This window comes from Chiloscyllium plagiosum, unplaced genomic scaffold (assembly GCF_037043375.1).
Source record: "Chiloscyllium plagiosum isolate Xiang-an unplaced genomic scaffold, Cpla_swu_hap1 HiC_scaffold_29, whole genome shotgun sequence".
Lineage (NCBI taxonomy): Eukaryota > Metazoa > Chordata > Chondrichthyes > Orectolobiformes > Hemiscylliidae > Chiloscyllium > Chiloscyllium plagiosum.
In genome coordinates, this window is record NW_028270167.1 from 33,963,030 (window position 1) to 33,990,341 (window position 27,312).

The 27,312-nt window shown below is 43.7% G+C and overlaps 1 protein-coding gene across 3 annotated transcripts in view; it reads left to right on the forward strand.

The window, feature by feature from the left end:
• The window catches only part of fez1 (fasciculation and elongation protein zeta 1 (zygin I)), a 101,658-nt gene that overhangs the window by 21,409 nt on the left and 52,937 nt on the right, over positions 1-27,312 (forward strand). For all 3 annotated transcript variants that reach the window (XM_087976478.1, XM_043676871.2, XM_043676870.2), the window contains exon 2: positions 4,474-4,573. In XM_087976478.1, the coding sequence (XP_087832604.1) occupies positions 4,474-4,573 (100 nt within the window). The remainder of the gene's footprint in view (positions 1-4,473; positions 4,574-27,312) is intronic.

Sequence of the window (27,312 nt, forward strand, 5' to 3'; positions counted from 1 at the left end):
GTCTGTGTGAAGATTGCACATTCTCCCTGTGACTGCCTGAGTTTCTTCTTGGTGTTCCGGTTCCTCCCACAGTCCAAACATGTACAAGTTAGGTGGATTGGCCATGCTGAATTGCCCATAGTATCCAGGGATGTGCAGGCTAGGTGGATTAGCCATAGGAAATGCAGGATTACAGGAATAGGGTAAGGGATTGGGTCTGAGTGCTCTTTAGAGGGTCGATACACACTTGATGAGTCGAATGGCCTGCTTCCACACAGTAGGGATTCTATGATTCCATTCCTTGCCCTGAATTCCTGCCAGAATAATGAATGGGAATGTTGCCTTGGTTTATGTCTCTCTGCAGTTGCTGTCTGACCTTCTGAGCATTTCCAGTATTTTCTACCTTCATTTCCAAGAAATAACAAGTTGGTAGTCGTGGATTCAATTATAATGGAAAATGCAACGTGAATCTCCACGACTGGCACAGAGGAATGAGTAAGAGGCTGACGCACACATACTACTTACCATGTCCTGCTGAACTTAAATAAGATATCACAGTTCTCCCAAGGGATCTAAGAGCTCAAACTAGACACTCTAGGGACTAAATCAGGATACTTACTGTATGAACCTCTGCGCAGCAATCAGAGATGTACTATAGTGCTTTCCAGCATGATAATTAATTCAGAAATCAGGTCAGTGAGCTGGAAGGTGACACCAACACTCACAGATGATTTATTTCATAATTGACAAATAAAGGTTGTGACTCGATGATTTAAAATAAACTGAAATTAGACTTTAGATATTTGACGAATCAAGGGGGAGAAGCCACTGTTAAGATTAATGTGACAGATTGACAGGATTTTCTGATGGAGGTTTGCTCTCAGCAATGAATTCAGAGTTGTACCAACTAGACCTGAAATGAGTCAATCATTGTGCCTCGCTAAGCAGACTAATGACTTGTTTTCAAAGGGACAGACTTATCATCTTTGCGGACAAGAACAGGAATCTATCTTGATGAGGGGGGCATGCAGTGAAATATAATGACTTTTAATGCTGCTGAGTTGAAGATGCCTCCGGTCTGTTTCAAGGTGTTGCTGTATCTGCAGCTGGTGTCCTAGCACCAAGGTCAGACTCTGAGATTATAATGAACAGGGACTTTGGCAAGCAATTGGAGGAAAAAAAAATTCTCAATGGCAAGAGAAATATTTTTTCTCCACTTCAATCATTGCTGAAGGCAGAAATAGAAACAGATGGTTCATTGTTCCTGTAGCTTGTGTTCGATTTGCTCAGCATTTTCTAAGTATTAATTATGGATAGGATATTTGTTATATTGATAATCAAGATGTTTTGACTGAGAGGGATAAATTGGTTGCCCTCTTCTATGTTTTTGGTCAGTCACAAAGATTTACATTCTTTTTAGCATGAGACTATGCATCTCTCCATTTAAAATGTAGAGTCATAGAGTCATAAGGATGTAAAGCATGCAAACAGACCCTTCGGTCCAACTCATCCATATCGACCAGGTATCCTATCCTAAATTAATCTGGTTTCATTTGCCAGCATTTAGCCCATATCCCTCCCTATTCATGTACAAATACAGATGCCTTTTAAATGTTGCAATTGTACCAGCCTCCATCACTTCCTCTGGCAGCTCATTCTATACATGCATCACCCTCTGCATGGAAATGTTGCCCCTTAGGTCCCTTGTAAAGCTTTCTTCTCTCACTTTAAACCAATGCCCTCTAGTTTTGGAGTCCCCTACCCTGGGGAAAACAGCTTGGCTGTTCACTCTCTCCATGTCCCTCATAATTTTATAAACCTCTATAAGGTCACCCCTCAGCTATCAATGCTGTCTTTTGTTTAATTCACATTGGTTTCATGAGAATTGGCCAACTTATGTAGGTCAGGTGAGATCAGTTTAAGACAGAGGTTTATCACTTTTTAAAAACTGTTTGTCTATACAAGTCTCATATACTAAATTAACTGATGGGATGGTAAGGACAAAAGCCCATATTTTATATCCTTGTGACAGCGGTAACCGGGACGTATTTGTCATTTTAAAAAGTCGCAAAATGCCAGCTGTACTCAGCAGAGACATTGTGAGTGTCAAGTTTCTTGAAAGCGGAGTCATAGATAGGCAGGATGGGGAAGAAGATATTTGGTATGGTTGCCTTTATTGGTCAGTGCACTGAGTTTGAGTTGTCATGTTGCAGCTGTGCAGGGACATTAGTTAGGTCACTTTTCGATTACTGCATTCAATTCTGCTCTCCATGCTATAGGAAAGATGTAGTTAAACTTGAAAGGGTGCAGAAAAGATTTACTAGGATGTTGCCATGGTCGAAGGCTTTGAGGCTGAATAGGCTGGGGCTATTTTCCCTGGAGCGTCAGAGGTTGAGGGGTGACCATATAGAGGTTTATAAAATCATGAGGGTAATAGATAGCGTGAATGGCCAAGATCTTTTTCCCAGGGTTGGCATGTCTAAACCCAGAGGGCATAGGTTTAAGGTAAGAGGAGAAAGATTTATAAGGGACCTAAGGGACAACATTTTCATGCAGAGGGTGGTGCGTGAATGGAATGAGTTGCCAGAGGAAGTGGTAGAGAGTGGTACAATTACAACATTTAAAAGACATCTGCTTGGGTATATGAATAGGAAGGATTTAGAGAGATATGGGCCATGTGCTGGCAAATGGGACTAGAGTCATAGAGTCATAGACTAGTTTGATGTAGCATATTTGGTCGACATGGATGTGTTGGACCGAAGGGACCATTTCTCTGTTGTACATCTCTATAAGTCTACGACTCTGAAGAGGTACAATTTGGTGATACGTAGCATAAAATATGGACCAAAAGTGTTGGCTGAGGAAAAGAAGGCAGCTGATGCTGGAGGGAAAGATTACAAAGTCCCTTCTACAGTTTTACAATCTGTTAGATTTGGACTAGATAGAATGTTTTTAGAGGATGTCTGAACAGGCATGTGTATCGCGACCACTGAGTCTGTATGGAATACCCTGCAAGATCTGACTGAGAATTGACAGAAAGTCCCCAGCCATACATATACAGTTATCAAGACATTTGCAGGTCTGCTGTGGAATGGGTGAAAACTAGACCAGTGTGTTCGAGGATTCCTGCAGCATCGTCCTAGTGGTCATTGTCAATGTCCAGTTTCTGCCAAATTATCCTCCATTTCTCTGGCTTCCTGTCACTGTATAACATCATGGTGGAGCAGGGAGCAGATTTTTAGCACTCTTAGATTCAGTTGGAAAAAGGTACAACCAAGCTGTCAGGACTAATAAACACTGTTTGTGATCTTTGGTGGTTGTTGTTAGAGCTGCACCCTGCAGCAGCAAGAAGAGCTCAGATGGCAGGGCTGAAGAAGATTGCCTCGCTTTCTGAAGGACCATTCTCCACGTTTTCCAATAAACAGGGCTGACAGATGATTATCCTAAAGTGACCACTTCAGCATTGCTGGCTGGGAAGTGAGCATTGACCTACATGACACAGAGTTGGTGGAATTTGACGAGCTGAAATTTAATGAAGAGAAGCACTTCTGTACTCATGCTAGTCATCATATTAGACCCCTACAAATCTGCATAACCTGTCATATTAGACCCCTACAAATCTGCATAACCCTTCATGTTAGACCCCTACAAATCTGCATAACTTGTCATATAACCCCTACAAATCTGCATAACCCTTCATATTAGACCCCTACAAATCTGCATAACTTGTCATATGACCCCTACAAATCTGCATAACCTGATGGATAACTGCATTAATTATAATCACTTGGTCAATCCAGAATCATGATGAAATGATATTGAGTAGGTGAGATGCAGAGGCCTTTGAGGTCCAGAAGACACAGTATGTGGGCACCACTGGCCCAGTTGATCCTTCACAGCCCTTGAACTGAGTGGCTTGCTGTGGTATTTCAGAGGATCATTAACAGTCAAACACATTATTGTGGACTGGAGTTACATATAGGCCGGACCAGCACATTTCCTTCTCTAAATGGCAGGAGTGATCCTGATGGGTATTTACAAAAATCTGTGAGAGTTGGGACTGAGACTAGCCTTACATTCATTTAAATTTGAAGTTCCATCAGCTGCCCTCTTGAACCCATGACTTCAGGACATTAGCTTGGCTCTCTGGATTTCCCCGTCCAATAACTTTACCACATGCCTCTGACTCAGAGCCAGAAGATTGGACTTCGCCCAACTGTTAGGGTTGTCTCTAGGCTGTTAGCGCCCTATTTCTCTCTATGTCTGTTTCACCTCTGAGACCTGGGTAGCATCTGGACAGGCAGCGAGTGGAGAAACTCTTCTGTTGGTTAAGGAGTTAATCCGACTAAAGGCATAAGTTGTGGCCAAGAAGCTTGCTCCCCCAATGCTGCTCCTGTGCTCAATCACAAAAGGTACTTGTCCTCCAAGCGTGTGTTGGGTCGTAGTGAGGGTCTGTGTGCAGCTGACAGCTAACAATAACTCTTGTTTTTCCAGGATCTGGGATGCTCTGACTGACAACTACATCATGAGCACAGCTGATGACTGGCGGACAGCACGACTACAGGAACTCAATATGAATCTCTCCAACCTGGAGGTAACATTGAGGCCTTGTCTGAGGCTATGCTTAGACTATCAGTAACACTGGGGGTGGGAGGCGTGTTCAGGAAATAGACCTCAATTTACATTACAGTCAGTTCTGCTTTAATGCGGTAGATCCATTCCCAGGCAATCCTATGTTATCAGAAAATCGCATAATAGCAGCACCATTTAAACTAATGGGGCTCGAATAGCATTATAACCAATACACACTTTAAAAGTTTATGCTATAGAAACATTTCCTCAATTCATCTATTGCGTACAGTGAATTCACATTAACATAATGAGTGTTATAGCAGAACAACCTGTATTTGAATCAAGCCTTGCCCAGGACTGGGATTATTTCTTCTTAGCTATTTTTCATATTCTGATGAAAGATAAGATTTGAATGGGTTTGTTCCTAGATTTGATGTAGTGTTGCCTCAGTTGTTGACTTCTCCTTCTCTTGGGTTCAAGTCTCACTCCAGAGACCTGCAATGCCTTAGCCCTATCATGAGTGTGTCAGAGTGTATCACTCTGTTTGAGGTATCGACCTTCAGATGAAATGATAAGTTGAAGTCCAGCTCCCCAAATAGATCTCACACTTCAGAGAAAAGCAGTGATGGTCTCTCCCTGTCTCCTGGTCAATGGTTACCCCTCACCAAACACCAGCAGTGACCTGGTCATTTTATTCATCACTGTTGATGGGAGCTTGCTGTGCTTGAGTTGACTGCCAACATTGATCACGTTTGAAAAGTACTTCATTGGCTATAAGGAGATGTTTGACATAAAGTGCATATGACAATCTCTATATGATGACAGATCTTTTCTTAAAATTCATTTGAATCAACAGCAGAGCCTCAAAGTTATACTTGCAGAGATATTGCTACTTATTGATTCCTCTCAGTCGTTTATGTTTAGGACTGTTCCTGCTCAAGCAGCCCTGATATTTTAATGGGAAGGTACAGATCAGTAATTCCCAGCTGAGGTTTCAGGTCTAGGGTCATTTATAGAGTCATAAAGATGTACAGCACAGAAACAGACCCTTCAGTCCAACTCGTTCATGCCGACCAGATATCCTAAATTCATCTAGTTTCACTTGCCAGAATTTGGTCCGTATCCCTCTAACACCTTCTTATTCATATACCCATCCAGATTCCTTTTAAATGTTGTAATTGTACCAGCCTCCACCACTTCCTCTGGCAGCTCATTCCATACATGTGCCACCCTCTGTGTGAAAAAGTCGCCCCTTAGGTCTCTTTTAAATCCTTCCTCCCTCTCCTTAAACCTATGCCCTCTAGTTTTGGACTCCCCACCCTGGGGACAATACCTTATCTATTCACCCTATCATGCCCCTCATGATATTATAAATGCTTGTAAGGTCACCCCTCAGCCTCCAACACTCCAGGGAAAACAGCCCCAGCCTGTTCAGCCTCTCCCTGTTGCTCAGACCTTCCAAACCCAGCAACATCCTTGTAAATCTTTTCTGAACACTTTGAAATTTCACAATATATTTCCTGTAGCAGGGAGATCAGAATTGAACACAGTATTGCAATCGTGCCCTAACCAATTTAGTTGTTTTTAGCCCTGAGTGATGTAAAGGCTGTAATTGGCTGGAAGGGAAGAGGGAAATTCCTTCCTGGTCTTCCTCCAGCAATTCCCCATGGAAAATACACACTCAGGGTCATCAACACCAGCTAAGTGCAGGATCAGACTCAACTGTGCTGCTCAGATGAGCCTTGTCTGTAATAATGTCTATCATATCATTGTAACCTGTAACTAACATTCAATAAATGAATCATGTTAACTACCAGAGCACAAAGTGGTTTTCCTCTGCCGTACTAGATCATGCAAACAAAATAGTTTCATATACACCTTTATCATTAGCAATTGCTGTTACTGGGTAATGAGTTGGCATGATCGTACAATGTGCACCAACAGGAGTCAACCACCGGAGGGTATGAGATTTGGCACCAAAACCATATATGGAATCCTCCTGATAGATAAAGATGGTTTGAAGCAAGGGCACATTTGGAGGGTGGGCCATGCTCTGTATCCAGGAAATCTGGTTGGAGATGAGTGAGCAATGGCAGTGGCCATTCAGCTAAAAGCAGCACGGAGCCAATCGGCATCAATTGAGAACCTAATGAGAAGCTTCTGCTAGTATCTCTTTGTGTTCATTGTGGAGTTAGGCAGCTCTCAGGAGTCTGCCTCCTGCTGGCAGACTGCATGGCTATCAGGTATCATGCCCCATAATGTGACTGAGGTTAAGGAAGGTCACCAATGCATCCCATATGCATCCCTCCAGGGGGTTTTCCTACTGCTTCAAGGGACCTACTAGCATTGCTCACTCCATTTAATCCATGTTGTGGAACCATGCCGAGGTCCACTCCATTTTAAGTTGCTCCTTGACTCCCTGAGAAGCAGCCATTTGTGGTGGGGCTCTGTCCTCTCAGGCTGCGGGCCCTCTGCCTGAGCCTGCAATGTCAGGGTTCAGAGTGTTTTGCTGGAAAAGCACAGCAGGGTCAGGCAGCATCCGAGGAAACGAGAATCAATGTTTCAGGCTGGAGCCCCTCATCAGGAGCCCGTCGATTTTCCTGCTCCTCGGGTGTTGCCTGACCTGCTGTGCTTTTCCAGCAACACACTCTCAACTCTGATCTCCAGCATCTGCAAACCTCACTGTCCCCCTGCAATGTCAGAGGCTAACCCACCAAGATTAATCAAGCCCACCCACACGTATTTCCTGGAAAATCAAGCTAGATTGTGCACTGCAGACCCATGTGGGATTGAATACTGGAATGGTCCACCAATCCTGAAATAAGTAATCAGAATGGTATTTATCATCTCTCCCAGTATGTGTTACTGGAGAAGGGCTGTTTAAGGTAATTCACGTTGCTGTGATTGGCTTAAGAGGTAGAATCGTAGAATCCCTACAGTGTGGAAACAGGCCCTTCAACTCATCAAGCCCACACCGACCTTCCAAAGAGTAACCCACCCAGATCCATTCCCCTACCCTATTGTCTTCTATTTACATCTGACCGATGCACCTAACCTACACATCCCTGAACACTACAGGCAATTTCGTACAGCCAATTCACCTGACCTGCACATCTTTGGACTGTGGGAGGAAACCGGAGCACCCGGAGGAAACCGGAGCATCCGGAGGAAACCCAGGCAGACATGGGGAGAATGTGCAAACTCCACACAGACAGTCACTCGAGACTGGAATCGAACCCAGGCCCCTGGCGCTGTGAGGCGACAGTGCTAATCACTGAGCCACCGTGCCCCAGGCCCCCCTCCACCACCACTGTGCTGCCCCTGATTAGCAGTAGATAAGTAGGAGAGACACTTTTCTTGAAGAGCAAGAAGATTTATTGTGTGATAGCAGTAAATCTAACTAAATTTGGTCAGATATAATTACCAGGATCTTAGGGAGTTGGGGTGGCATGGTGGCACAGTGGTTAGCACTGCTGCCTCCCAGTGCCCGGGACATCAGGTTTGATTCCAGTCTCTGGTAATTATCTGTGTGGAATTTGTACATTCTCCCTGTGTCAGTATGAGTTTCCTCCCACAGTCCAAAGATGTGCTGGTGAGGTGGGTTGCCCATGCTAAATTGCTTCCTAATATATAGGGTTAGGTGGATTAGTCACGGTAATTATGGGGATATGGTGGGGTCTGAGTGGGACGCTGTCCAGAGTATCAGTGCAGACTTAATGGGTTGAATGGCCTCTCTCCACACTGTAGAGATTCTTTGACTCTGAGTTAGTATGGATACATCTGCATCCTTCAAAACATAGGGTAGACCATTCTTGTCTCCAACCACAGCCTGTGGGTGACAGTAGGAGCATGGCTGGAGTCAAAATAACATGAACATTAATTCCTTCAGGACCTTCTCCAACAGAGACTGCAAACACATAAAAGAACTTGCAATCACAAAGTGCCTTTCATGCGTTCAGGATGTAGTGAGATGGTTACCAACTATTTTTGAAGTGTGGCCACTGTTGTATTGGAGGAATTGTAGTTGTCAAATTGATCACAGGATGACCCCAAAAACGTCAGCGTGTCTGCAGTGATTGTAACGAGGTCAGCCAGATGGACATCTTAGTATGAGTTCCCTGTTTGGGGTGGTTAATCTGGTCCAATCAGGGAGCCCTGGCTGACAGATATAAGCAGGAGTGTCAGGAGTTCTGCTCACACTAGGAGCCGGCTCTGACCTAGCTGGGTCTGTGTCATGTACTGTGCAGAAACGGTGCATAGGGTGACTTGGTGATGGCATACCGGCCTCTGTGGGGTTATTTCAGTGACAATGGTCAGAAAATCAATTTCTATATGGGTATTCCAGTCATTTACATAAATGATTTGGATTTGAGCATAAGAGATACATTTAGTAAGTTTGCAGATGACACCAAAATTGGAGGTGTAGTGGACAGCGAAGAGGGTTACCTCGGATTACAACAGGATCTTGACCAGATGGGCTAATGGGCTGAGAAGTGTCAGATGGAGTTTAATTCAGATAAATGCGAGGTGCTGCATTTTGGGAAAGCAAATCTTAGCAGGACTTATACACTTAATGGTAAGGTCCTAGGGAGTATTGCTGAACAAAGAGACCTTAGAGTGCAGGTTCATAGCTCCTTGAAAATGGACTCGCAGGTAGCTAGGATAGTGAAGAAGGCGTTTGGTATGCTTTCCTTTATTGGTCAGAATATTGAGTACAGGAGTTGGGAGGTCATGTTGCGGCTATACAGGATATTGGTTAGGCCACTGTTGGAATATTGCATGCAATTCTGGTCTCCTTCTTATTGGAAAGATGTTGTGAAACTTGAAAGGGTTCAGAAAAGATTTACAAGGGTATTGCCAGAGTTGGAGGATTTGAGCTATAGGGAGAGGCTGAACAGGCTGGGGCTGTTTTCCCTGTAGGGTCAGAGGCTGAGGGGTGATCTTATAGAGGTTTACAAAATTATGAGGGGCATGGATAGGGTAAATCAGCAAAGTCTTTTCCCTGGGGTCAGGGAGTCCAGAACTAGATGGCATAGGTTTAGGGTGAAAGGGGAAAGATATAAAAGAGACCTAAGGGGCAACTTTGTCACACAGAAAGTGGTACGTGTATGGAATGAGCTGCCAGAGGAAGTGGTGGAGGCTGGTACAATTGCAACATTTAAAAGGCATTTGGATGGGTATATGAATTGGAAGGGTTTGGAGGGATATGGGCCGGGTGCTGTCAGGTGGGACTAGATTGGGTTGGGATATCTGGTTGGCATGAATGGGTTGGACTGAAGGGTCTGTTTCCATGCTGTACATCTCTATGACTCAGAGCTCAGATCAGGGTACAGACCAGCCAAGTAAACTTTGAACTTAGAACATTACAGCACAGTACAGACCCTTCAATCCCTGATGTTGCACCAATCTGTGAAACCAATCTGAAGTTCAGCTTATCTACACTTTTCCATTCTCATCCACATGCCTGTCCAATGACCATTTAAATGTCCTTAAAGTTGACAAGTCTCCTGTTGTTGCAGGCAGTGCATTCCACACTCCTACTACTCTATGAGTAAAGAAACTACCTTTGACCTCTGCCCTATATCTATCACCCCTCAGTTTAAAGCTATGTCACCTCATGCTAGCCATCACCATCTAAGGAAAAAGGCTCTCATTGTCCACCCTATCTAACTCTCTGATTATCTTCTATGTCTCAACTAAGTTACCTCTCAACCTTCTTCTCTCTAATGAAAACAGCCTCAAGTCCCTCAGACTTTCCTTGTAAGACCTTCCCTCCATACTAGGCAGCATCCTAGTAAATCTCCTCTGAATCCTTTCCAAAGCTTCCACATCCTTTCTATAATGCAGTGACCAGAACTGTACGCAGTACACCAAGTGCGGCCGCACCAGAGTTGTGTACAGCTGCAGCATGACCTCATGGTTCCGAAACCCAAGCCCTCTACCAATAAGAGCTAACCCACCATATGCCTTCTTAACAACCCTATCAACCTGGGTGGCAATTTTCAAGGATCTATACATGGAGACCAAGATCTCTCTGCTCATCAACGCTACCAAGAATATTACCATTAGCCCAGTACTCTTTATTCTTGTTACTCCTTCCAAAGTGAATCACCTCACACTTTTCTGCATTAAACTCCATTTGCCACCTCTCAGCCCATCCCTACAGATTATCTATGTCCCTTTTTAACCTACAACATCCTTCCGAATTGTCCACAACTCCACCGCCCTTAGTGTCATCCGCAAATTTAATAACCCATCCTTCTATGCCCTCATCCAGATCATTTATAAAAATGACAAACAGTAGTGGACTCAAAACAGATCCTTGCAGTACACCACCACTAACTGAACTTCAGAAATAACATTTTCCATCAACCATGACCCTCTATCTTCTTTCAGCCAATTTCTGATTCAAACCACTAAATCACCCTCAATCCCATGCCTCCATATTTTGTGCAATCGCCTACCATGGGGAACCTTATCAAACACCTCACTGAAATCCATATACACCACATCAACCGCTTTACCATCCACCAGTTTGGTCACTTTCTCAAAGAAAGCCCTTGCTGGGCTTATTTAATAATCAGTGAATGGTGTGCACTTCACACCCATTTACACATGTAAACCAATGTGACGTTAGGACAGTCACTGTGACAAGCCTTCCCATTGCCCATCCCAATACTGTGTTTTACTCCCATGGCTCTGAACAATGAAAGTTATAGTTTAGATTAGATTACTTACAGTGTGGAAACAGGCCCTTCGGCCCAACAAATCCACACCGACCCTCCAAAGAGCACCCCACCCAAACCCATTCCCCTACATTTTACCCCTTCACCTAACACTATGGGCAATTTAGCATGGCCAATTCACCTCACCTGCACATTTTTGGACTGTGGGAGGAAACCAGAGCACCTGGAGGAAACCCACACAGACAGTTGCCTGAGGTGGGAATTGAACCCAGGTCTCTGGTGCTGTGAGGCAGCAGTGCTAACCACTGTGCCGCCCAAGTGTGAGGTGATCTGATTGCTGTAGTTTAGTAACAGACCAAAGAACTGGATAAAATACTCAGGCCAATTGTTGCAGGATTACGAATGAATATTCTCTGAAACAATTTGCTGCTTCGTACCAAGGCTCAGTTTCAATGAGAATTCTCATTTCAACTTGCGGCTGATCTATATTCAAAGGGTTAAATAAATTAAGAAGGCAGAGATTCTAGCTGGAGCAGAAAAACTTAAAATTGTGCTTTGGGAACAAAATAAATTATGTAAGTTTAACTGAATACAGAAATGTTTTCCCTGGTCTATCAAAATCCCACAGGAGGATTGTTTCCATGGGCTGTAACCATAATACAGTCAGTAAAAACTTTTTGTGGTCTTGTACAGGGTGTTTACGTGTAATAAGATCAGGTCGACAGAATTTTTAAAAAGTGCTCCTCATGGAATGAGGGTGTCACTGAATAGACCAATGTTTGTAAATTAAGAAAGTGGAGAGTTTTTCCCTGATTCCAGTTTTGCCAGGGCTCCTTGATGCCACTCTCAGTCAAATGTGACCACCAACACTGTCTCCCTCAGCACCTCACTGGCCCCAACACTCTCTCACTCAACCCCTCACTGGCACCAACACTGTCTCACTCTGTCCCTCACTGGCACCTTCTTAATTTATTTAACCCTTTGAATATAGATCAGCCGCAAGTTGAAATGAGAATTCTCATTGAAACTGAGCCTTGGTACGAAGCAGCAAATTGTTTCAGAGAATATTCATTCGTAATCCTGCAACAATTGGCCTGAGTATTTTATCCAGTTCTTTGGTCTGTTACTAAACTACAGAGTGGCATCAAGGAGCCCTGGCAAAACTGGAATCAGGGAAAAACTCTCCACTGGTTGGATCATATCTGGCATGTAGGAAGATGGTTGTGATAGTTGGAGGTTAGTCATGTCAGTTCCAGCTCATCTCTGCAGGAGTTTCTCTGAGTCCTGGGCCCAAACATCTTCAACTGCTTCATTAACAACCTTCCCTCCATCGAAGTCAAAAGTGGGGTCATTTGACAATAATTGCACAATGTTCAGATAGCAATCCCAAACCCCAGGCTCATGTTCTGGGGATATGAGTTTGAATCTCACCAAGGCAGGTGGTGAGATTTGAATTCAACAATAAGACTGAATGAAAAGATAGCCTAATGGTGACCATGTAGCCACTGTTTATTGTCATTTAAAAAAACCCACCTGGTTAACTAATGTCCTTTGGGAATCTGCCATCCTTACCTGATCTAGCCTATACGTGACTCCAGATTCACTGCAATGTGAGTGACTCTTCATGCGGGAGGGACAACAAACATTGGTCTATTCAGTGACACCCTCATTCCATGAGGAGCACTTTTTAAAAATTCTGTCGACCTGATCTTATTACACGTAAACACCCTGTACAAGACCACAAAAAGTTTTTACTGACTGTATTATGGTTACAGCCCATGGAAACAATCCTTCTGTGGGATTTTGATAGACCAGGGAAAACATTTCTGTATTCAGTTAAACTTACCGCCTCCCCCTGGTGGGATGTAAGGGACCACCTTCCAGTTGTGCTGGGTTTGATGTCTCATAGCTGCTTTTGCACATGCTCAGTAGCTGTGTTTAGAGTAAAAGTATAGCAAATCTTTACAATGAATACAGTCAGTAAAGGCAACTCAGGAGTGCTCCCCAACCAGCCGGATTAAAGATAGGGCAGACTGGGTGTTGGTGATGTTTTACGCGAGGAGGCTGCTTGTTAAATCCAGCACAAGATCTTGCCATCAGTGAATGGCCTGGCCTGACCTGGATGGAACTTTATGGAACTTCCCTAGTCAGCAGGACAAAGGAAGCACCACCAGTTTAATCAAAATAAACCGCAGAGCATCAGGTACAGCAGAGAATTGGGTAGCTCACTTCTCCACCCATGGGCCTATTGAAGGCCTCATGAAGCCAATTAGTAACCATCCTTTTCTAAAAGCAAATTTGCTCATGGGATGTGAATGTCATGGCTTGGCCAATAATTATTGCCCATCCCTAAGTGTCCTTGAGGAGGTGGTGATTTGCTGCTTTCTTGAAATGCTGTGGTCCATTTAGTGTGTGTGTGTACCCACAACACAGTTCGGGAGGGAGTTCTAGGAAATAACAGGATGGTGCATGGTTCGGAGGGAAAGTTGCTGGTGGTGGTATTCCCATGTATCTGCTGTCCTCCAAGGTGATAGAGGTTGCAGGTTTGGAAGATCCTTGGAGAGTTGTTTCAATGCATCTTGTAGATGATGCACACTGCTGCTACTGTGCCTTAGTGGTGGAGGGTATGAATGTTGAAGGTGGTAGCTAATAAAGTTGTCTGCATTGTCCTGGATAGGGTTGAAATTCTTAAGTGTTAATACAGTTGCACTCATCCACACAAATGGAGAGTATTCTATAGCACTGTTGACTTGTGGGCTTGTTTATTGGGGACAGGCTTTGTGGAGTCATGAGGTGAATTAGTCACTGCTCTGATCTGCTCTTGTTGCCACAGTACTTAAGTGGCTCATCCAGCTCAGTGTCTTCCAAGCCCAGCTATTTTACCCATGGCAGGAATGGATGGAGCAAGTTTCCTGTAGGTCCCCTCTGCCCATTTGAAGCATCCACACCCCTCAAGACCACACTTTCCCTTGTCTCCTCACACCCCCACAGCAGACCTCTCAAACGTTATGCTCCCCAGCTCCCTCATCCTCTTCACCAGACCCTGCTGAACTGGCCTTTGCTGAGGCCAGAGAAGTTAGCCTGGAGCTGTACAAAACATTAGTTAGGCCACAGCTAGAGTATTGTCTGGAATTCACAATGCAGGAGGGATGTAGAGCACTAGAGAGAGTGTAGAGATGATTTACCAGGGTATTGCCTGGGCTGGAGAGTTTTGGTTATGAAGAGAGATTGGACAGACTGAGGTTATTGTGGTTCTGTTTGCCGAGCTGGGAATTTGTGTTGCAGACGTTTCGTTCCCTGTCTAGGTGACATCCTCAGTGCTTGGGAGCCTCCTGTGAAGCGCTTCTGTGAAAAAATGGCCAAACTAACACACAACAGAGAGGACACCACAACACACACCTGGGTTAGAAACCTCTCCCACAGACAGCTCACAGACACGGAAAGAACAATACTGGCCAAGGGACTCAACTACAACCACAGGGACGCCAAGACAGCAGACTTCCTAGCAGCACTAAAATGCACACTCAGGAACAATGGACTGACAGAAGAGACACAACAAACAGTGAGACAAAGTATCGTACCTCTGATAACAAGGAAAAGACAAACACATAACCTCAACACCAAGGAGAGGGAAGCAGTAAAATCACTAAGAAACGATAAGAACATAATCATACTACCAGCAGACAAAGGCTGAATGACGGTCATCCTGGACAAAGCAGAGTACATCCAAAAAGCGCGATAACTACTTGCAGATACCAACACCTACCAAAAGAGGGAGTTTGACCCCACCCCACAGCTCACCAATAGGATAAGCAACACACTGAGGAACCTACAAAAAAACGGACAGATAACCAGGTCTGACCTACAGAGAATGAAACCTGAAAACAACACCACCTCCAGATTCTATGGATTACCTAAAGTGCACAAACCAGACATCCCACTCAGACCCATCGTGTCGCTACCAGGGATACCATCACACAAACTGGCTAAAGAACTACAGCAGAAACTGAAACACCTGATCAGTGGATCCAGACACTCTATACAGTCAACACAGGAATTCTTGGACATCATCAGAAATATACACATGGACAAGGAAGAAACTATGGTCTCATTCGATGTAACGGCACTGTTCACCTCTATCGACAAAACCCTAGCCAGAGAAACAATAGCCAACCTGCTGGACGTACAGAACAGACAACAGGACGTTGAACCTATCAACAAAGACTGCATACTCAAATTACTGGACCTGTGCCTCACAACACACTTCACATTCAACAACCAAATGTATGAACAAATCAACGGCACACCCATGGGCTCACCCATCTCTGGACTCATAGCAGAAGCGGTAATGCAAAGATTAGAACAAACAATCTTACTGCAAATTCAACCCAAACTCTGGGTCAGATATGTGGATGATACCTTTGTAATCATTAAAAACACAGAAATAGAGAACACACACCGGATCATCAACGCCACACTCACAGGAATCCGGTTCACTAGAGAGGAAGAAAAGGACAACCAACTCCCATTCCTAGACATGATGGTACAGAGAACACCGAATGGAGAATTCACCACTAAGGTACACAGGAAAGCCACACACACAGACCAAGTCCTGAACTAAGAAAGCAACCACCCCAACACACACAAAAGAAGTTACATCAAGACACTGTTCAAAAGGGCCACAACACACTGCAGTACACCAGAACTGCAAAAAGAGGAAGAAGAACACCTATACAATGTATTCGCCAAAAACGGATGCCCCCGCAATTTCATCAAGAGATGCCTAAGGGAAAGACAACGGAACGAGGACTTGCCACAACCCAAAGGACTAGCCACGTTACCATACATCAAGAGCATTTCCGAACTGACAGCCAGACTACTGCGACCACTAGGACTCATAACAGCACACAAACCAACAACCACTCTCAGACAATAACTCACCAGGACGAAGGACCCGATACCCAGCATGAACAAAACCAATGTAGTGTACAAAATCCCATGCAAGGACTGCACAAAACACTACATAGGACAAACAGGAAGACAGCTAACGATCCGCATCCATGAACACCAACTAGCCACGAAACGACACGACCAGCTATCCTTAATAGCCACACACGCAGATGACAAGCAACATGAATTCGACTGGGACATCACTACTATTATAGGACAAGCCAAACAGAGAACAGCCAGGGAATTCCTAGAGGAATGGCACTCATCCACAGATTCAATCAATAAGCACATCGATCTGGACCCCTACCGGCCACTGCAATGGACAGCTGGAACTGACAACCGGAAGCGACAGATTCAAACCACTATAAATGCCAGAGGAAAGATCACAGAAGCGCTTCACAGGAGGCTCCCAAGCACTGAGGATGTCACCTAGACAGGGGATGAAATGTCTGCAACACAAATTCCCAGCTCGGCGAACAGAACCACAACAACGAGCACCCGCGCTACAAATCTTCTCCCAAACTTTGAAGACCGAGGTTGTTTTCCTTGGAGTAGAGGAGGCTGAGGGAGTGGAAAGTTCAATGAACAGGGGGCACAGATTTAATGGGCTGAGGTATGGAGGGGATGTAAGGAAAAGCCTTTTCACCCAGAGGGTGAGGGGAATCCGAACCTCAGTGTCTATAAGGGTAGTGGAGGCAGAAACCCTCCTAACATTTCTGAAGTATTTAGCTGCACATTTGCAATGCCAAGGCTACAGGCCAAGTGCTGGAAATTAGAATCAGAATAGTTTGGTCGTTGTTTTTGTCCAGCACACATGGACCTTTTTTTGTGCCTTTTTTTTTTGTGTTGCACTCCTCTGTGACTCAAAATGACTGAGACAGCCATTATTTCCCTGAGCCTGCTCCCTGTCAACTCTTTAGCTGAGGGACACAGAGCAGCCATGATGGCCTATGAAATCCAGCCCAGACAGAGTTGGCATGGTCACTACATGCCTCCACGCTGTAATAAATAGATTCAGACCCATAAGCAGTTTTGCTTTTGAAGCTGAGAAAGGACAATTCGTTTGTCCCTGAACCACTTTTCCAAGTGCGGTGTCTGGGGACTCAGGGAAGCTGCAATCCAGGGATGTCATTGCAATCGAGCACAGCTTGTCCTTGCTGTAGAGACACTCTGTTAGCTTCCAGGAGCCCCAAGGCTGTCTGGCCTCATGTTAGTTAGTACACTGGTCAGCAGGAAAAAGGATGCACCACCAATTGAATCAAAATAATCCGCAGAGCACCAGGCAGGTAACTCCGCAGTGAAGTTATTGTATCGGAATTGCCTGCACTCAGTAACTGATCCCCAAAGCAGCAGACGTCTTCACATTCTGAAAAAGCTGATGGGTTTCCATGGATACTTTATCATATCAAATAAAACCCCAGAATGTCATTCTCTCCCTCACATTAACTGATCAGCACTAGATATATTTATCAGAAAACCCTTCCAAACCTGCAGTCTCTATCACCTTGAAAGACAAAGATATAAAATGTGGAACAAACATGAATACTTTATGTACATTTGCAGTAAAGTATCTAATTAAGGCTAGCGTTCGTACCTGCTGGTCTTATGTGGTAAAACCTCATTTGCTCAAAGCGATAGGAGGCTGACTTTCAAAATGATTCTTGTTTTTTTTTGACAACCACCAATTTGTTTATCAGGACAGCAAGAAAATTCAAAACTATTACTGATCACTAAAAGATAGAGGAGGTGTATATTACTGCTCACATCTTTTCAATAACTCAAACCATTTTTGTTCTGCTGTCAGGTAAAATTGATGCAGGTGATGAGGTCCTTCAGAGAAAAGGGACTGCTAAATGTTTCTGTGCAAACTGCACACATTTGTACATTAATGTGACTTGCAACCAATGTTTTATGCAAATATTTTTAAAAATATGCCTATTGCTGCAAACTACTATTTTCTCCTTGAGGCAGCAGCATTGGAGATCATTTGGTTCTGTCAATAATGAAACTGTATAAAAGGATCAGGAATGAGAGGGCCCAAATGTCAAGTAATTTGCAAAAGACAATTATGACATGGAAAGAAAAATCACAGAGGACAGAACTGGAACATGCTGCCTGGAAGTGTGGACAAAATCAGCTCGATTGACGCTTCAAGAGGGCGTTAAATGATTATTTCTGCAGAGACAATATTCAGAGTTATGGGGAAATAGACAGGGTAATGACACCAAGTCCTAACGCTCATTCAGAGAGCTGGTGCAGGCACCATGGGCTGAACGGTTTCCACCTGCACCACAGCAATTCTGCGATCAATTGTATGACCGAACAAATCTAGACAAGAACTAACCAGAAAACAGGGAAAAGTCAGCTTTTGACAAAAAAAATAACAAATGAAGAAGCACATTAATAATGGATCCAAAACTTCTGTTCAATCTGTGAGTGAGTAATAAGAATAGAATGTAATAAGAATAGAATATCTTGCATTCTATGGTATGACTACTACAGTGTGTGACTTATTATACAATTCTATCTAGGTCCCAGGTGTAGAGTCATTACAGCAGTGAGAAATAAAGCTAAATTCTGAAACTAAATTTTGCATTGGAAGTTGGCTGATATGAAAATAAATAAGCCACAGTCCACAAGTCGATACTTCTCTGTAAACAGAAATTCAATATTAAATTCTGTTTAACAGAGGCTGCCGTCTAAGGACCCAAAAGGCATTTTGTTTTCCAGGAGTTGAAATGTCAAACTGTCTTTCTCAACAACACTCAACACAAAAGCTCCATTTCACAGGACAATGCAATGTACCAAACCAGTCATTAGTTATCTCTCAGGATTCATGTTTAATGTGGCAAAATCAAAGGCCGTGTCTTAAAAAGTAAAGAGAGTAGTTCGTATTTGGAACTCATCACTACATAAATATTTGAGGTGAATAGAACACAATAACTTAAATAGAAGCCTACATTGCTCAGACCTTTGAGTATAGGAGCTGGGATATTATGCTGAGGTTGTGCAGGATATTGGTGAGAGTGGTGCTGGAAAAGCACAGCAGGTCAGGCAGCATCCGAGGAGTAGGAAAATCGACATTTCAGGCAAAAGCCCTTCCTGATGAAGGAAAGTCAAGCCTGAAGAAAACTTCAAAGAGAAGGACTTCAAAAGGAGAAATGCACTGCAAACTGAACTATAATGCTTTGTGAGTATCTCCAACTGTGAACAGGTTAGGAGAACAGAGTGTGGTTTGGATGAGAGTAGTTTGTGTGTATTCTGTTTGTGTGAATAGTTAACCAACGGAGTTAAAAGGCAGTCCAATCCTGGCCTGTACGTGCTAGTGGGTGAAGGTGTGTGCTGTGAGAATCATAACTGAGAAAATCCCTAGTCACCTTTCCTCTGCAGGTGAACTGAAACAAAAACTATCTTTCTCTTTGCTGAAAAGAAGTCAAACTGCAGTTAAAACAAAACAAGGGTCTGTCAGCTGACCTGCAGATCCAGGATCTTGAAATCCATCATTTATCTACCAATCCCACTTTAACCAGAATCACACATCTGTAACATGTCACAGCGACACGACATGGAACTCAGAGACTGATCTGTCCGTATCTTTTTTAGTTTTTATCTTTTTGATGGATTGACCTCTTATTCCTAATTTGAATGCATGTGGGCTGCTTTACTATGTTTTTTCCTGCTTAATAATTAATGAACTGCTTGCCTTTATTGGTCAAAGTATTGAGTACAGGAGTTGGGAGGTCATGTTGCGGCTGTACAGGAAATTAGTTAGGCCACTGTTGGAATATTGCGTGCAATTCTGGTCTCCTTCCTATCGGAAAGATGTTGTGAAACTTGAAAGGGTTCAGAAAAGATTTACAAGGATGTTGCCAGAGTTGGAGGATTTGAGCTACAGGGAGAAGCTGAACAGGCTGGGGCTGTTTTCCCTGGAGTGTCGGAGGCTGAGGGGTGACCTTATAGAGGTTTACAAAATTATGAGGGGCACGGATAGATAAATAGGCAAAGTCTTTTCCCTGGGGTCAGGGAGTCCAGAACTAGAGGGCATAGGTTTAGGGTGAGAGGGGAAAGATATAAAACAGACCTAAGGGGCAACTTTGTCACACAGAAAGCGGTACGTGTATGGAATGAGCTGCCAGAGGATGTGGTGGAGGCTGGTACAATTGCAACATATAAGAGGCATTTGGATGGGTATATGAATTGGAAGGGTTTGGAGGAATATGGGCCGGGTGCTGGCAGGTGGGACGAGATTGGGTTGGCATATCTGGTCAGCATGGACAGGTTGGACCGAAGGGTCTGTTTCCATGCTGTACATCTCTACGACTCTATGACTCTATGAACTCACATTTTTGTTAATTCAATAAACCTGGCAAAATTGGAACTTGACAAAACATAAAACTCATTTGATCTGGTGGAAAAACAGATGTAAGGGAAGGATCCTTTTGAAATTAACCTTGTAAGCAACGAAGGGAGGTGCTGAATAAGGAAGGTGAGCCTGTTAGTCTCTTCTCACCCGGGAGTTTGACAACTTGGTGTATCTATTTGGGACTGAAATAACTTGTGGCCGACTACTTCAACTCCCCCTCCCACTCCCTCAAGGACATGCAAGCCCTGGGCATCCTCCATCACCAAATCCAAGCCACCCAACAACTGGAGGAAGAAAGCCTCATCTTCCACCTTGGGACCCTCCAACCACATGGCATCAACATTTACTTCACCAGTTTCCTAATCTCCCGTCCCCCCACCTCATCCCAGATCCAACCCTACAACTCTGCACCGCTGTCTTGACCTGTCTTACCTGTCCATCTTCCTTCCCACCTATCCGTTCCACCCTCCCCACCGACCTATCAATATCACCCTCCCACCTGCATCTACCAATCGCCTTCCCAGCTATATTCCCCCTAGCTCCACCCCCAATGCCCTATTTATCTCTCAGCCACCTTCCCCCTCCACATTCCTGATGAAGGGCTTACACCCGAAACGTCAATTCTTCTGCTCCTCGGATGCTGCCTGACTTGCTATGTTTTTCCAGTGCTACACTTTCAAACTCTGACTCTCTAGCATCTGCAGTCCTCACTTACTCATAGTCACTGAAATAAATTGGGGAATCTTATCTGAGAATGATGCCTACTTAACAATCCCAAAGGACACTTAACCACCCTTAAATTATCTGACGTCCAGCAAAGATGTCCCAGGATGACATCCATGCATCACACCTTTGTGCTACTGAAATCTGGAGCAGAGGCAGCTTGTGGTTTAAATGGCCAGCTACCTCCATGAACAATGTATCTCGACTTGATCTCCTACACACACACACCCTCTTCATCCTTGCACCCCTTCATCAATCAGATGTTCCATAGGTTGAGGCCTGTTCAGGTTCATGTACCCAACCTCCATGTAAGTGATTGGGTGACAGCAGGGAGGGTGAATCACTAGGCCTCAGTGTATGAATACTTAAGGGCTGGGAAAGAACATTGCTGGGGATGTGGGTGCAGTTTGTGAACAAGAGAAAATTGGATGAAGGGTTTAAATGAGAAGTTGCGTGTATTTGAGGGAAGGACTTTAACCTTCCATTGCAGTGAAATTCCAGACTGAGATTTTCACGTGGAGCAGGGATTAGTCAGTCCACATGAGAACAAATGGGCCTAACACTCACTTCTGCTCCCCCTTGTACTTTTGACGTGTGTCTTTAGAAACCAACCCCTCCAGCTAAAACCAACACTAAGCTGCACAGATGCAGTTAAAGGTTAATACTCTCACCTTAACCACTCTTAAAAATCGCACCACACCAGGTTATAGTCCAACAGGTTTAATTGGAAGCACTAGCTTTCGGAGCGCTGCTCCTTCATCAGGTTTACAACCATCTGATGAAGGAGCAGCTCTCCGAAAGCTAGTGCTTCCAATTAAACCTGTTGGACTATAACCTGCTGTTGTGTGATTTTTAACTTTGTACACCTTAATCCAACACTGGGATCTCCAAATCTTAACCACTGTCACTCTTAATCGCGACGTCTCCAACCTTGCTCTCAAATCTGCCCCTCAGGACACCCCACTCCTCTGCTCAATGTCAACATCCCATCCTTAAATCCTTCATCCAATTTTCTCTTGTTCACAAGCTGCACCCACATCCCCAGCAATGTTCTTTCCCAGCCCTTAAGTATTCATACACTGAGGCCTAGTGATTCACCCTCCCTGCTGTCACCCAATCACTTACATGGAGGTTGGGTACATGAACCTGAACAGGCCTCAACCTATGGAACATCTGATTGATGAAGGGGTGCAAGGCACAGAGTACACAGTTTCCTGGACCTCCCACGTAAATATGCATTGTAGGTTCCAAGAGTAGGTACTGCCAAATGTCTTGACCAAATGCATTGATATCACAGAGAGTAGCAATTCCATTGCCTGTTATTCTGCTATCACCTGTCAAGACGCAGTCAAAGATGTTGATTAACAAGAATTGAATTGAGCAACTTATTGATGGAATGTTGTGTAATTCACGTGGGACTGTCAGAAACTGGTACAGACAAGTCCGTTCAATCAGCTGCACACAGAGTTACAGACAGCTCTGTTGAAGATGCACTCAGTATTGATAAAGTTTTGGGGAAGCAGCGATGGCAGTAAGGTATTGCAGCATTGCTGGTTCTCAGTGGGGAGCAAATGTGTTACGATGATAAGGAGTAGGAACAGGAGTAGGCTGTTTTGCCCCTTGAGCCTGTTCCATCATTCAGCAGGTTCATGGAGTGGCTGATCATCCCATGTGGGTTGGATTGCTAACCCTCGAGGCTGAAAAATCTATATCCAGGCAACTTCTTTGTGCAACACAGGCGAAAAATCATTTGATTAAAAAAGGTTTTTTTTTTCATTTTGTTTGGACACTTTTGTAACAGTGCAAGAGGAAAATATTGTTTTGTTGACAGTGTAAACCCCCTGTTTTTGGGTAAGAGTATTGGCCCAGGTACCAATGCATACAACAACTTAGATACTGTTCTACTCAACATGTTACAGGGTTATTACACTTTGAAACAATGGTGCATTCTCACACTTACCCCAGTTGCTTAGACATCCCATTGTCCAAGGTTTGTTTCAGGTGGTGAATTCATCACTAGATCTCCTGGTGTGACTTTAGGGAGCTGATCAAACTTAGTCGCAAGTTGTTTATGAAAAATTTTCTTTGTGCACCTTTCCTTGCTATGATTTTGCCATACATCACGTTCCTGTGTGAAGCCCTTACCAGTGATGTATTTTCCCTGGCCTTCCTTCAAGGTAATGGTCATTGCCTGGAATTTGTGTTCAAACTATAGAACTTGGACTGCAGTGGCTTAGGAAGTCACCTCACCATCACTTTCTCACTGATAAGCAATAAATGCTGGTCCAGCCAGCCACGCTTTCATCTCATGAGCGAATACATTTGAAAAAATGAAATGTCGACGTGCTGTTTCACTGAAAAGGCACTAGAACCCTAACCCAATATCCATTTAAACCTCTGGAGTTTATATATAAAAATATTAAAACAAAATATTTATTAGCTGCAGCATTCTCTGAATCTCATGCAAGGCCCACCAGTCAAAGGTCACACTTTAAACTAAGAAGTCAACTTGGCTGAAATAATTTCACCAAAGGATCATCAAGTCATGAAATTGCCGGCCAGTAAAGAGGAGAAGTGTAAATGACTTTGAGGGTCATTACAGCGAATTTAGATTTGGTATACAAAAGTAACAAAGTTACTCTAAGTTTATCCATAGAGTGAGTCATATACCACAGAAAGAGAACCTTCGGTTTCAAAGTGTAATAACCCTGTAACATGTTGAGTAGAACAGTATCTAAGTTGTTGTATGCATTGGTACCTGGGCCAATACTCTTACCCAAAAAGAGGGGGTTTACACTGTCAACAAAACAATATTTTCCTTTTGCACTGTTACAAAAGTGTCCAAACAAAATGAAAAAAAAAACTTTTTTAATCAAATGATTTTTCGCCTGTGTTGCACAAAGAAGTTGCCTGGATATAGATTTTTCAGCCTCAAGGGTTAGCAATCCAACCCACATGGGATGATCAGCCACTCCATGAACCTGCTGAATGATGGAACAGGCTCAAGGGGCAAAACAGCCTACTCCTGTTCCTACTCCTTATCATGCCGAACATTATCCCAAACTAAACCAGTCCCACCAAACTACTGGTGGCCCATTTCCCTACAAATCCATCCAAATGTCTTTTAAGCATTCTCATCGTACCGCATCCACCACTTCAAATTTATTGCTCTCTAGGGTGGTACCGCCAAAAGTAGATGGGTCAGCACCACTTCAGCTGTCAGCAGAACCCAGGGTTACAGTTTGACAGTGACAAACAACTGAGGGTAGCTTCCTGCCTTCAAAGGGGAACCACCCAATCAGAGGGCCTGCTGCTCAGCAGCGCCACTGCTGGTTCTGCAGCAAGGCGAGTAGGGTACAAGGATTGACACACAGTCTCATACCATGCAAACTGTACCATTGGGGCTGGTCAGGTAGGCACCAGTAAGGGCTGAGCCATGGGGTGGCTATTGCCACTGGGGATGGGCAAGGGAATGCTCTTGAGGTCCAAAGGTTATCTGAAAAAGTAGATTACTGTGAGGTTGCCAGGGATTACTCCGTTGCAGAGAAATAACTGTTGCTTGTTTAATACAAACAGACCTTTAACTGGCCACTTAAGTGTTTCTGTTTGGCTTTGAACAGGAAAGCCATTTGCTATATTACCCTCCTTTAATACAGTGATAGGATACTGGGCACTGACAGCTATCCCACCCTCTGTCTTCCCCTCACCCTTTTACACATGCTCTTCCTGTCTCCCAACCTTTCTCCAGGGAGCTTTTAAAATCTAGTCCTTGGGCCACTCTAGAAAGAAGGTCAAGAAGATCAGAAGGGGTTTATTGAAGGTCATTAATCTTATTACTCTACTGTCTCTATATTAGGAAGATCATTACTCTTATTAAAGATTAATTACCTTCCTAATATGGAGACAGTAGAGAAACTGAGGCTGTCTGACTTCGAGGAGAGCAAGTTAGGAGGAGATTTAATGGAGATTTTTAAGGTTATGCAGCGTTTTGACAGTAAATGGGAGAAACCGGTTCCAGTATAGGAGGATACAGAATTAAGGTAAGGGGAGGAAAAGACAGCAGTTTATTACTACTGCCTGAAAGGTGGTGAAAGCAGTATCAGTAGTAACTGTGGAATAGAAATTAGATCAAAACTGGACAAGAAAGTTTGGAAGAAATTTGAGGAAATCACTCAGATCTTCCAAAGAGGGTGTTGAATATGAATGGTCTCCTTCTGTACTACTTATGATCTACTGTCGTAGATGGAACACTGACAACATAGTATTCTCTCTATGCTCACTGAGCGTTAGCTTAAGTCCTGGTGTGGGAGTTTAACCTGTTACCTTTCTACTTGAGAAATGAGGCTGTGACTCCCCATGACTGATAAAGACCTAAAGGAGGATGAGTGGGTTACATATTGTCACTGATACTTAATCCTCAAGTTTACCAAGAAACCTTGAGTAATGCTGAGAAGCCTCCAATAAACACTGCCATTGTCACTTTGCAGGATGCAGAAAAGAGCTAAAAGATTTTGAATGGAATTGAATTTATTCTCACGGGTACTGAGGCACAGTGAAAAGCCTTGTAGTGCGAGAAATAGAGGCAGATCAGAGTTACGTAGCAAAGGTAGTAAATAATAGGAAAACAGCAGCAAAAACAAAAACACAGATACAGACGAATGCTAAGAGTTTGTGAATCCATTCAGTGTTCTAACAACAATCGGGTAGAAACTGTTACAAAATCGGCTGGTGCTTGTGTCCAGGCTTCTGTACTTTCTCCCCTGATGGTAGAGGTTGTAGAAAAACATTGCCAGGGTGGGATGGATCTTTGAGAATGCTGGCGGCCTTTCCTTCACAGTGGGCCTGGTAGATGGATTCTATAGATGGGAGGTTGGCATTAAGTGCTCTCCACATTTGGTGCAGATTTGATGGGTCAAATGGCCTCTTCCTGCACTGTAACTATTTCAAAATTCTGAATGAATTGGTCATGCTTTTGTTGATTTGCTTCACAGACTAATATCCACACTCTGCCAACATTTAGCACGAGCTAAATCTGTTTCTGAGTTGCGAAATTCTGTGTAGGTCCACTAAACTGGTAAACAGCTGAGTTACAGAACAATTTATTCATAAGCTTTTATTATGCATAGCAAATGAGATCATTTCCCAAATGATGACAGCTGGATTGTATTTGAAAGGCTACATTGTCCTGTGAGGAAATGCCAAGCACGGGAATGAGAATCCATGCTCCCAACCTCACTGAGCCCATCTGTGCCGCCCCTGCACATGGTACGACAGCCATGTCAATTAGCATTGAATTTGATTAACATAAAATTAGCACAAAGCCTGGCAGAAAGTGGGTATCCAGTGAATATCTGTCCAACGCCAGTTGCTGGAGTATAACTGACTGGAATCTGAGCAACAGGGAAGCAACTGAGGAGCTGCACTTTCGCATCCCAGGTTTAAGGCAAGTCTGAAAATTTGTGCTTTCATATAATCTTTTCATCGATGTACTGGGAATAAACTTAGGCAAGGGTCAGTTTTTATATCTGTGTAACACCCAATTGGCTCAGTCACAGAGTTTACCAGAGTCTTGCTCCCTCATGCAAGTGCTGTTCTTTTATATGGTTGCATCTTAGCTAAAATCTCTGAAGCCAACAACATGTTGATGTAGGGATTGTGCCTGAGTGCTCTGTAATGTGACTATTTGTATTCACTAAGGTTATGTACTTTACTGCGCTTCACATTTACCAATGCAACCACTCAGTGATTATCTTTAGCCTTTTCATCACTTACCTCATCTTGTCATTGCACAGCTCACACTACTTCATGTTGGGAGTGTTACAGAACATGATGTGCACTGACTTTATTCTGTGAATCAAAAGTAGAAAGTCTGTCTATCTTCATTGATTACATAACCTGGTTATCGGTCTCTGTTTCGTGATGATGCCCTGATGCTCTGTGATTGTTTCACTTTAGTTGTGTCATTATAATTATTTTTATTTTCTTAGTATTCTTATTTAGGGTGGCACAGTGGTTAGCATTGCTGCCTCACAGCGCCAG